Genomic DNA, 13,131 nt, shown 5'->3' with positions numbered 1-13,131 from the left:
GTGAAAATTTCATATGCACTGAAAAAATGTATTCTCTGCTTTCAGGATATAATGTTCAATACATAGCTAAAAGATCTTACCTTTTCATAGTTTTAGTTTTATTTTATTTTGTATACTTGCTCTGTCTCATGTTGAGAATGATGTGTCAAAGTCTGCTTTAATGAGTATGTTTCTTTGTATTTCTTTCAGTTTGTACAGCTTCTATTTCATGTAGGTTGAAGTTCTGTTATTAGGTACCTTTTCATAATCATTACACCTTCATTGTATAATTTTAACACAATAAAATATTCTTTTTTTGTTTCTTGTTTGGGATCTTGAAGTCTACTTTTCCACCAGAATTGTAATCCTTGCTTTCTTGCTGTTACTAATTGCCATATAAATCTTTGTACACCCTTCTATTTTTAGCCTTTTAAATCACTGCATTTTTATACAGCTGTGGGATATTAATACATTTTTATGGTTTTATTTCACCACCAATTCTTTTAACCTTCTCCCCTCTGAGAATCTCCTCTCTGACTTATAAGACTCTTAGGAACTGATCAGAATCAGCTATTAATCTGGCCTATTTGCAGACAAGTTGACTGAAGTTCAGAGAGCTAATTTCACACAGCTGCACAGGGATATGACTAGAGTCCTGGCTTCCACATAATTTTTCTTTCTCCAGTATTAGAATTCTCTTCCAGGAGTTGCAGCATTCAAAGTCTAGTCTGACCGTTGTCCCAGCTGTAATTATGGGGTAAATGTGTGGTCTGTTGTACCACTGAGTTAGGTGAAAGCGTCAAGTCTGTGTCATGTAGAAGTAGAACGTTTCTGGATGATGTCCATGATGAAAGAGCAGTATAACTTAAAAAGCCTACAGCTGCAGTGAGTGTCTTAAAGCAAGGACTTTAACCATGGGCAATAAAATGGTTATGTTAGCCATAAAAGAGTGGCAAGGGGTTTATAATGTTAACCTTTTATTTTGCCATTGGCTGACATAAAACGAGTTTTTTTTTTAATTAGGATTTCTTTTCAAAAATATAACCAGGAAATGTTACCAAGGAGTAATGTTGGTTTGATTTCTTTCTATGATATTTTGCATTCAACCGATTCTTTAGTTTTTCAGTGTGACTTCAGAATTACTTATAAAAAATAAAATGAAACTAAAGAGTCTTGATCAAAATAAATGCCTTAAATAAGAAGAAGCATCTAATAGTTCTTAAGTAAGAAATAGCATTTAGGAGACAAAGTAAGCTATTGTAGATCCATTGTCTATGTTTAATTTTGGTATTCAGTTAGATGCACTTCACCTTGTAATACCAAGTGTGTTGGCATCATGGCTTTTTGAATAATTCTATCATAATCATAACTTTTTTAAAAATATTAAGGACTTTTTATATGCTAGGAAGTCTACTAGGTACTACATAAATAATTTGTAGTCATTACAAAAGTGGTCTAAGGTAAGTTGGTAGTACCATTTTGATGACAAGAAAGCTAAAACCCAAAGAAGTAACTTCTTCAAGGTCATGGTTTTTAACAGCTTAACAGGGGAAGAATCCCAAATCTCCATGACACTGAAGACAGACCTTTTCTCTCTATCCCATGCTAGCACTATAGGAGGATCAGACTACAGTAGAATTCACAACATGTGGTGCAGAATCTAGACCACAGTCTTAATTACCTGCTAAGTAAGCTGTGTGGTAATTCTTTGGTAACATGTATCCATAAAAGAATATGTTCTTGCTGACTGTGAGGCCACTTGCAGAGAGCCCAGTATTCATTAGTAGTAGACATGGGGCCAGCATTGTGCTGTGAATTAAGCTGTTGCTTGTGACACAGAAATCCCATATCAGAGCGCCAGTTCAAGTCCCAGCTACTCTGCTTCCCAGCCAGCTTCCAGCTGATGGCTTGAGAGCCTGGGGCCCTACCACCCATGTAGGAGACTTTGACCTGGCCCAAATCTGATGTGGCCATCTTGGAGTAAACCAACAGATGGAAGGTCTCCTCCTTTCTTCCTCTACCTCCTTCCCTCTCTGTCTGCCCTCCCTCGCCCCAAACAGCTCTCCCTTTCAAATAAATAAACAAAATAGAATCTTCTTTTAAAAGGAGGCAGAAGCACTGCTGGTATCTATCACTGTTGTCCTTCCAGACCAGGATTCTAGAAAGACAGGTTCAGTCCTCAACAGCAGCGGCTGGGACAGGCCAAAGCCAGGAACCTGAAACTCCATCCAGTTGTCACATGGGCAGGGACCCAAGTACTTGAGACATCATCTGCTGCCTCCCACGGTGCACATGAGCAGGAATCTGGATTGCAAGTAGAGGAGCTGGTACTGGAATCAGGCACTTCAATATAGGATGCTGGTGTCCCAAGCACTGCTTAACCACTGAGCCAACTCTTTTCCCTTAATCATTTTTGGAGAGAGAGAGAGAGAGATTTCAAGATCTTCCATTTGCTAGCTCACTCCTGAAATGCCTGCAAAGCCCTTGGCTGGGCCAGACTAAAGCCAGAAGCCAGATCTCCATTGGGATCTCCTACATGAGTGGCAGGAAGACAAGTACTTGGGCCATCATCTGCTGCCTTCCAGGTGCGTTGGCAGGAAGCTGGATCAGAAGCATCGTATAGTGGGGACTTAAACCAGGCACTCTGATATACCATGTGGAATCTCAAGCTGTGATTTAACCCCCTGTGCCATAATGCCCATTCTCCTCCCCCTTTCTAAAATTTGCTTTGGGAGAGAAGGGCCGACACTCTGGCATAGTAGGTTAAGCCTCTGCCTGCGGCACCAGCATTCCAGGCGGACACAGCTTTGTGTCCTGGCTGCTCCACTTCCAATCCAGCTTCCTGCTAATGAGTAAAACCCATTTGAAAGTGATTTACAGGGGCCAGCACTGTGGCGCAGCGGGTTAATGCCCTGGCCTGAAGTGCCAGCATCCCATATGGGTGCCAGTTCTAGTCCCGGCTGCTCCACTTCTGATTCAGCTCTCTGCTATGGCCTGGGAAAGCAGTAGAAGATGACCCAAGTCCTTGGGCCCCTGAACCCACGTGGGAGACCCAGAAGAAGCTCCTGGCTCCTGGCTTTGGATCAGTGCAGCTCCAGCTGTTTATGCCATCTGAGGAGTGAACCAGCAGATGGAAGACCTCTCTCTGTCTCTACCTCTCTGTGTAACTCTGTCTTTCAAATAAATAAAATAAATCTTCAAAAAAAAAGTGATTTGTAGACATGTGACCCCTTTCTGTTAAACATACTCCAATATATGTCTTTTTTTAAAAAAAGATTTATTTATTTGAAAGGCAGAGTTACAGACAGAAGGGGGGGGGGAGAGAGAGAGAGAGAGATATCTTCCATCCACTGGTTCGATCCCCAAGTGGCCATAATGGCCAAGGCTGGGCCAGGCTTAAGCCAGGAGTCTAGAACTCCATCTGGGTTTCCCACGTGGGTGCAGGAGCCTAAGCACTTAAGCCATCCTCCACTGCTTTCCGAGGCACATTAGCAGGGAGCTAGATTGATTGTAGAGTAGCAGCGCCCATATGGGATGTCAGCATTGTAGGCACCAGCTTAACCCACAGTGCCGGCCCCAAGTGTAATTTTTCTTTAATTAACAGAATATTCCAAACATTATTTTTAAAACCAGGAATTAACATTGTTAAGTATTTGAATGCACAAACTTTTCAAATTTTGAAAAAATTATAATCCAAGTTCCATTCCAGGATTACATGCTACATTTCACTGTCATTTCTCCTCAGTTGTCTTTAGGACTTGACAGTCTTGAAAAGTACAGGCCAATTATTTTGTAGTGTGTCTCCTCATTTGTGTTTGTTTTATTTCCTCTTGATTATGCCTAGATTATGCATTTTTCACAGGTTCTGTCCTCAGTGTTTCAAACAGGAAGCACATGGTACCCTTTTTTCCTATTGTGAGTGATATTACTTGTTTTGCTTTAAAGATTTTATTTATTTATTTGAAGGAGTTACAGAGAGAGAGAGAGGGAGAGATTAAGATCTTCCACCCACTGGTTTACTCCCCAAATGGCCAGGGCTGGGCCAAAGCCAAAGCCAGGAACTTCGTTCAGGTCTCCCACATGGGTGCAGGGGCCCATGCACTTGGGCCACCTTCCACTGCTTTTCCAGGTGCATTAGCAGGGAGCTGGATCAGAAGTGGAGCAGCGGAAACTTGAACTGGCATCCATATGGGTTGCCCATGTTACAGGTGGCAGATAACCCACTATGCATTGTCATAGTGGTAATGGTTGGTAATGGTAGACTATTGCAAAGATGCTATTTTTCCATTTTAATTATATTGGTTATAGTGTGATACTTTCATGGTGCTCGAATGTCAAACTCTCACCCACTAATTTTAGCATTTATTGATGATTATTTCCTGAGTCAGTTATTATTGTGGTAGCTGTCAAGTAGTATCCATATTTATCTTAAGTTGGTCTATTTCTAAGAGAGAGGTGCCGTGAGAAGGCAAACCTAAAGTGATCTGCCATGGCAAGCCTGAATTGATACAGAGCCCAGGCGTGCTGGCGTCCTTTCAGGCACATGTCTGGTACACACCGAGTTGGCAGTGACCAGTAGCATGATATGTTACACCTTCTAATGACTGTGTTCTGTGTGTGTGTGTGTGTATAAAACAATATGGGCTCTAGTGCTTGGGTTTAAACAAATACAAATATACATACATGCCATTTTGCTGAAATTATAGCATTTTCCTCAGTTTTTTTTTCTCCCAAAAACGATTATTTCAGTGCTTATCTTTTTAAATCATTCTTTGTGAGGATTCATTTTGTGATTTGTATAATATATCAGGTTAATTAGATTTTACACATTTTTTATTTTAAGATTAGATACTCCCCTTACCCCTTTTTGTACGTGTTCTTTAGATTCATTGAAGTTATCTCAGTCAACACTTCACATAAACTGAAGTTGAGAAGGAATGCCTTGTTTGAAAGGATTATTTTTTAAATCTTGTTTTGGAATTCTATTTGTTAGGATCCGAGGTGTTGGCACGGCAGCTGTTAATATGTGCCTCGTGGCAACTGGAGGAGCAGATGCGTATTATGAAATGGGAATTCACTGCTGGGATATGGCAGGAGCCGGCATCATTGTCACCGAAGCTGGTGGTGTGCTAATGGATGTAACAGGTAAAATCACAGGGCAGTAAAGCATCGTTTTTTGTTTCCACATCTGTTGAGCTTTTCCTTTTGTTTTTAAAATATTTTATTTATTTATTTATTTGAGAGGTAGAGTTACAGACAGAGAAAAATATCTTTCATCCACTGATTCACTCCCCAAATGGCTGCAATGGCCAGAGCTGAGCCGATCTGAAGCCGGGAGCCAGGAGCTGGGAGCCTCCTCTGGGTATCCCACATGGGTGCAGGGGCCCAAGCACTTGGCATCTCCTACTGCTTCCCAGACCATAGCAGAGAGCTGGATCAGAAGAGAAGCAGCCAAGACTAGAACTGCTACCCATATAGGATGCTGGCACTGCAGGCGGAGGATTAACCTACTGTGCCACAGCGCTGGCCCCTCCATTTTTTGTTTTTTTAAAGATTTATTTATTTATTTGAAAGTCAGAGTTACACAGAGAGAGGAGAGGCAAAGAGAGAGAGAAGTCTTCCATCTGCTGGTTCATCCCCAATCAGCCGCAACAGCCAGAGCTGTGCCCATCCGAAGCCAGGAGCCAGGAATCTCTTCCAGGTCTCCCACGTGGGATCAGGGGCCCAAGGACTTGGACCATATTCTGCTCCTTTCCCAGGTCATAGCAGAGAGCTGGATCGGAAGTGGAGCAGCTGGGACTCATACCGGCACCCATGTGGGATGCCGGCACAGCAGGCAGTGACTTTACCTGCTATGCCACAGTGCCAGTCCCATGACCTGGCAGCTAATAGTGCCTGCAAATTACACTGGAGTGCCTGGATTTGATTTCTCGCTCCAGCCCCATCTTCTTGCTGATGTGCACTCTGGGAAGCAGCAGTGATGGCTCAAGTAATTAGCTTCCTGCCACCCAAGTGGGAGACTTGAATTGAGGTCCTGGCTTCTAGCTTCTGCCTGGCTGTTGTGGGCATTTGGGAAGTGAACCAGCAAATGGGAGATCCCTGACTGCCTTGGTCCCTATTTCTCTCTGCTTCTCAAATAAATCAAATTCTTTAAGAAAAGATGCTTAGAAATTCAGTATGTACAGCCAGGGCTTAAACATTGTAACCATGTGACAGAGTAGATTTTTTTATAAGAGAACTGAAAATATTAAAATGTTAGGATGAGGGTTGGGTGCAACAGTTAAGGCACCACTTGGGACACCCACATTCTATATTGGAGTGCATGGTCTGAGACCAAGATACTCCCATTTTTGAACCAGCTTTCTGCTAATGCTTACCTGTGAGGTGGTAAAAGCTCATTACTAGGGTCCCTGCCACCCAAGAGGGAGATCTGACTTGAGTTCTTGGCTCCTGGCTTCAGCATGGCCCAGCCCAAGTGTTGCTGACAATTGGGGAATGAACCAATGGAGGGAAAACTGTCTCTCTTTTTCTCTGTTCCCCTACCATGACCTCTCCCTCCCAAAATGTTAGGATTGATTCTAGTATATGGATTATTTTTGTGCGGTATATAACCATTTTCCATATTTGATTTGATTTTAGGAGGGCCATTTGATTTGATGTCACGAAGAATAATTGCTGCAAGTACTAGAGCACTAGCAGAAAGGATTGCCAAAGAAATACAGATAGTACCTTTTCAGAGGGATGATGAAGATTAATGACTGCAGCTCACCTTCAGTGACAGCCACTTTTCCCCAGATGCACTGATGCACTGATGGACATCTGTTTCCGATGTAGGATACTGATTTCAATTGTCTTTGATGTCTAGATGAAAAAATTGGAAATTGTTCCATAGACTAAGACTAGGTATGTAAGAATAGCCATAATGTTTGTTTCACTGTTGTAAAAAATTTGCATGTAAGAATGTACTTTACAGGAAGTAAGCTGTTCGCGAGATATGTATTACACCAGCCAAAACGGTCCATTAGAAGGTGTGTGTTTCTAAATATATATAGTCCTCAGGAATATACGACCCTCAGAAGTGTAACCCTCAATCAGAAAGTTACCTTTTTGGAAACAATTTTCTCTTTGGTTCTAAAAGCCATCTTTAAGTTTGTAAGGATATAACAGGGACACCCTAGCCAGACATTTTTTTCTTTGCAGAGAGCCCCATTTTCTTGTATTCATCAGTGTACCCACAGTGCTTCGCACAGTGACTGCCAGACAGTAGACAGTTCAAAAACATGCATTATGAGCATTTTAAGAATGATACATGAAGTCAGGAACGCACCATTTCGTGTGTTTGCTTCAGGTTGTAAAGTTAACATTACGTAGTTTTCCTTTTTTATATTTCACATCACCGTACTGCCAGGTAGCATTGCAGAGTAGACATTTCTGTGATTAATGTTTTCCAAAGCACCTCATCACAGGGTGCTTCCCTTCAGTGTTCACAACCAGGGGCCAGAGGAGAAACTGTTTCCCGAAAGCACTCTTCTCAGTGTCTGTTCTAATCAGATCCAGTCTACCCTGTCTGAAGGAGGCTCACACCGCTGCGGTGGTGCTGGCAATGCACTGTGTGGTTAACACTGAACCATTTGGTTTCTTCCCAAACTCCTTAGTTAACTTCACTGCTGCTGTACTGTAGGAAGCCTTTAAGTATTTCTTAATAGCCTTTGGCCTAGAAAATGCAAGAAGAAAATTTTACTGGTTCATAGACATTTCTAAAGCATTAATTTATTGTTTAGCTTTGTCTCTTGGCTTGTGAACAGATTGTTAAATTCTGTTATACGGTTGTATGAGCCTTGCATTTGATAAGATGAAAAATGCTTCTTTATAGTACTCAAGGTAGGGGGTTATTTTATTGTTGTGTACGCCTAGTACACTAAATATTTATGATACCAAGATTTAGGTATTATAATAATTTCTGTACTTACACTATTGGTCACTTTTACTTTAAACATCTCATACTGTATTCTAAGACCAGTTGTTTTTGCAATTAAATTTATTTTAGTTAAGTCTATCATGAATAAAAGTTTAAATAAAAAGTGTCGTTGGTATCCACATGATTAAATTTATAATTCAGACTTCTGTTGGGGGTTTTGAGTTGAATTACCCATTTGGAACTTGCAGTTGTGATTGCATATATATATTCTGATTTTTTTGCTTGTATTTTGTCCAACTTTTCCAAAGGCGTTAAATTTTTTTTTTCCTATAGGTAGCTTTACATCTTTATTCTAAATGCACTTGGGTGTTTTGTGGCTGAAATTTCTTTAGATATTGAAAAAAGTTGTTTGAAAAGTAAATTATCCAACAATAACTTGAATGTATTTCTTGTAAGTAACGAGACTTCTTAGACTTAGCATATGTTATGCAGCGGGCATGTTATCTTTTTATATGTGTATATACACACAGAGATGCCTACCATAAAATATAAACATTTGAACATCCTTCCCCCTTTTTTAAGCAAAAATAAGCTCTCCCTATTATGTCCTTTTTTTCTGAAGAATCCTTTGGCTTCCTTTGGCCTTATTACTGATTTTGAGAGATGGTTTACAGTGTCTGGGTCAGCACCTTACCTGTGTTATAGGTCATTGTGACTTACTGGCCTGAATTTCAATATTTACTCTCAAGCCTAAAATGTTTCAAGAAAGAAAATAATAATCCCTTAAAATTGTTTTCACTGTGGTCCATAGCAGTATCTTTGCTTTGCCTCATTTAGGAGAAGAAAACTTACTTTCTATTATTATGCAACTAACACGTATTAGTTCATTTATTTGAAAGTCAGACTTAGAGAGAGAGAGAGATAGATCAATCTTCTGTCTACCGTTCACTTCCCAAGTGGCTGTAACACCCAGGGCTGAGCCAGGTGAAGCCAGGAGCTTCTTCCAGGTCTCTTATGTGGTGTAAGGGCCCCAAGCACTTGGGCCATCTTCTGCTGCTTTTCCAAAGCTATTAGCAGGGAGCTGGATTAGAAATGGAGCAGCTGGGACGTGACCCAGTGCCCATTTGGCTTGCCAGCATTGCAGCCGGCGGCTTCACCCGCTATGCCACAACATTGGTCCAAAACATTATGAATTTCTGTGTGTTTACCGCAGTCATTTTGTCTGTTAATACTATTTGCTTTTTGTCCTGGAGGTAGATCTTTTGGAGCCCTTTTCCCTTCTGTCTCAACCGGCTGCTCACCAGCGATGCTGCCTGTGCCTCCGGGGCTTCCTTTTGTTTCTTTTCAATTTTTTATTTTTTAATATTTGAAAGCCAGAGTTATAGATATAGAAGGGAGAGAGAGAGGGAGGGAGAGATCTTACATTCAATGGTTCACTGTCCAAATGGCCACAATAGCCGGGGGCTGGGCCAGGCTGAAGCTGGGAGCTAGGAGCTTCATCTGGGCCTCCAGTGTAGGTACAGGGGTTCAAACACTTGGGCCATCTTCCACTGCGTTCCCAGGCCATCAGTAGGGAGCTGGATCAGAAGTGGAGCAGCTGGGACTCAAACAAATGCCTCTATGGGATGCCAGTGTTGCAGGCTGTGGTTTAAGCCACTGTGTCACAACAGCAGCCCCCATTTTTAGATTTCTAAATGTTATTCTATCCCCTGCATTGTCTCTTTCAGGTTTCTCATTTTTTTGTGTGTGTGCTCTTTCACTGTTTTGAACATCCTGAACTATGTGAGGATCCTTTATTTTTAACATATATTAACATTTGTGGAGTGCAGATAAAACAATGCTTGTATGGAAATATTTAACCTTAAATGCATAACAAGGAAACAAATATAAGGATTGACTGGCTGAACTAAAACTAATTCATATTCTGTGATCATCTACTTGAAAAATCTTTAAGCATCTGCAGTCAAACCATTAGTGTATAATATCCTCTTTTTTTAAGATTTATTTTTATTTATCTGAAAGACAGAGTTATAGACAGAGGTAGATACAGAGAGAGAGAGGTCGTTCATTCTCTGGTTCACTCCCCAAATGGCTGCAATGGCTGGAGCTGAGCCAATCCAAAGCCAGGAACCAGGCACATTAGCAGAGAGCTGGATCAGAAGAGGAGCAGCTGGGACTAGAACAGGCACGCATATGGGATGCTGGCACTTCAGGCCAGGGCTTTAACCCACTGCACCACAACACTGGCCCCAGTGTATAATATCTTTAGTGTCATCATTGAGGATAAAATCAATGTACAAAAATCAACTGTTTTTGTAAGCTAGTAACACATAAGATAACATTTAAATAAGAAAACTACTTACCATAGCATTTTTAAAAAAGATTTATTATTTGAAAGTCAGTGTTACACAGAGGGTGAAGGAGAGGCAGAGAGAGAGGTCTTCTATCCGATGGTTCACTCACCAATTGGTTGCAACAGCTGGAGCTGCACCGATCTGAAGCCAGAATCTTCTACCATGTCTCCCAAACAGGTTCAGGGACCCAAGCACTTGGGCCATCTTCCACTGCTTTCCCAGGCCATAGCAGAGAGCTGGATCGGAAGTGGAGCAGCTGGGACTATAACCAGCACCCATATGGGATGCTGGCACTGTAAGCGGCAGCTTTGCCCACTATGCCACAGCGCTGGCCCCTACAATAGCATTTTTAAAAGCAGAATCAAAATCAGAGGGATAGATGTTTTGTCTAGTGGTTAAGACACTAGTTGGGGCACCCACATCCCATATCAGAGTGCCTGCATTCTACTCTCAGCTCTTTCTCCTGATTCCAGCTTCTTGCTGATGGACACCCTGGGAGGCAGCAGGTGATAGCTCAAAGCCTTGGGGACACGTTACCCACCCACCCACTTGGGATACCTGGATTCTGGCTTCAGTCTTCCTGGGTGTTGCAGGCATTTGGGGAGCAAACAGAAGATGGGCGCTCTCTCTCTGTTCCCCAAAACAAAAACAAAAAAACACAACTCTGGAATTTCAAGGAAAAAAGCCACCAGATGCCTGGAGATTAATATAATGAAAGATTACAAGAGTTCTTCATAGAAAAACTAACATTACTGAGGTCACATTGTGATGCAGCGGGTTAACAGCCCCCTGTGGCACCAGGATCCCAGATGGATCCAGTTCCCATCCAGGCTGCTCCACTTCAGATGCAGCTCTCTGCTAATGTGAGTAGGAAAGCAGCGGAAGATGGCCCAAGTACTTGGACCCCTGCGTCCACATGGGTGACCTCAGTGAAGCTCTGGTTCTTGGTTTAAACCTGGCCCAGCCCCGGCCATTAAAGCCACTTGGAGAGTGAACCAGTTGGTGGAAGAGCTCTCTGTCTCTCCCTCCATCCCTCTAATTCTTCCTTTCAAATTAAAATAAATCTTTAAAAAAAAAAAAACTAACATCACCAACAGAAACATTTACAGATACTAGGCTTGCCGTTCCTAGGGAGTTTGTGCTATCTCAGCAGGAGGCGGCAGGGGGCGCTTGGACACTACTACATGCCAGGCTTGCTTCCCTTCTTAGACTGCGTGCTTAGATGATGGAGATATGGAGGTGGGTGTGTAAGAGAGGATTGGGACAGTGCATGCAGTGACACTATCATTGTTCTGGTCTGGCTGGGTCCCCCCCAGATCCTTCCCTGACCACCCAAGAGTGGGTTTATTCCCTCTCCCGCATATTCTGCATTTCTGCATTCAGACCACCTACCATACTGTGTTGTCATAGCCAACAAAACCCCATGAAGCACCCAAAGTCTTGCAGATTCTTGTCAGAGTCAAAGCAACACATAGCAGACGTGAAGAAACACACAATTTAAGACTTTTCTGCTGTACAGCAGAGATGAATGAAGCATCACGTGACCATGCAAACTTCCTGTTGCACATTGAGACCTTACCAAACCGAGATTTGTGAAGGTCTTCACAAAGTGCAATCCGCACCGTGAGGAAAACTGGTGCCTGCCCATGACTTTGACCTTCACTCATTCTGATGACTCCCGAGTCTTGATCTACACCCCATATTTTCCTTCTGAATCCTCACCCCGAATCTCCAGCATCCTTTCTGGTTGGCCACACCTAAATGACCTCTGCGTCATGAGTCCTCTGTGTCCCAAGCCCAACTGGTTAGTTTGTGGCTCAGAATTTGCTGCTGCTCGGTGGTGTGCACTATCTTCCCACAGCAAGTGAGAGCCTGGTACAGCTGATGTTTACCTTTCCCTCAGCCCTCCCAGCCAACCTAAACAGCTGAGGTGTTTTTTTTTTTTTTTTTTTTCCAAGACGGAGTTAAAGAGAGAGGTAGAGACAGAGAGGTCTTCCATTCGATGGTTCACTCCCCAATTGGCCACAATGGCTGGAGCTGCGCCAATCCGAAGCCAGGAGCCAGGAGCTTCTTCCTGGGCTCCCACATGGGTGCAGGGGCCCAAGGACTTGGGCCATCTTCTGCAAGAGAAGAAACCGGGACTAGAACCGGCACTCATATGGGGTGCCGGCACTTCAGGCCAGGATTTTAACCCACTGCGCCACAGCGCTGGCCCCTACAGCTGAGTTTTCTTTATCACGTGGTCCCACCTGACCTTCTCACTCTTCAGCTAAACAGAAAATTGGCTGCCTCCGAGTGCTTTCGGAGGATAGTCCTTCTGTCCAGAACAGCCTACAGTAACAGTTTTGCATGTTTTTTTCTTTAATGATTGTAAAGATCCCTCTCATCACAGTGATTCTCCCCCAAGACACAGGGCTGTGCCCCCTGTCGCCATGTCTGCAGATGGTGTGCCTTTGCTCCTGCTTAATTCAGGAGAGACGTCAGATCCAAGCACAACATGTGGAGTTTTCTAGAGAACTGGGAAGTTTGAACCCAGTGACAGAGATTGGGAAGGATCAGGGAGAGTTTTGCATGTTATGAGCGGCTTTATGTCAGCACTGGATAAAAAGTAATGTGCGGGGACTGGCGCTGTGGCATAGTAGATCAAGTATCTGCCTGTGTTACTGGCATGCTCTATGGGCACCAGTTCAAGTCCCAGCTGCTCCACTTCAAATCCAGCTCTCTACTGATGGCCTGGGAAACAGGGGAAGATGACCCAAGTCCTTGGGCCCCGGCACCCATGTAAGAGACCCAGAAGAAGCTCCTGGCTCCGGGCTGCGGATCGGCACAGCTCCAGCCATGGCAGCTCATTTGGGGAGTGAACCAGCAGATGAAGGACCT

At 43.1% G+C, this 13,131-nt stretch overlaps 1 protein-coding gene across 3 annotated transcripts in view; it reads left to right on the top strand.

The window, feature by feature from the left end:
- Positions 1-8,060, top strand: part of IMPA1 (inositol monophosphatase 1) — a 40,222-nt gene extending 32,162 nt beyond the window's left edge. For all 3 annotated transcript variants that reach the window (XM_017341416.3, XM_002710658.5, XM_017341415.3), the window contains 2 exons: positions 4,973-5,124; positions 6,619-8,060. In XM_017341416.3, the coding sequence (XP_017196905.2) occupies positions 4,973-5,112 (140 nt within the window). In that variant the 3' untranslated portion in view covers positions 5,113-5,124; positions 6,619-8,060. The remainder of the gene's footprint in view (positions 1-4,972; positions 5,125-6,618) is intronic.
- Positions 8,061-13,131: the final 5,071 nt, after the last annotated feature.

This window comes from Oryctolagus cuniculus, chromosome 6 (assembly GCF_964237555.1).
Source record: "Oryctolagus cuniculus chromosome 6, mOryCun1.1, whole genome shotgun sequence".
In the NCBI taxonomy this organism is placed as follows: Eukaryota; Metazoa; Chordata; class Mammalia; order Lagomorpha; family Leporidae; genus Oryctolagus; species Oryctolagus cuniculus.
The sequence above is the reverse complement of the archived record's forward strand: the minus strand, read 5'-3'. Positions and strand labels throughout refer to the sequence as shown.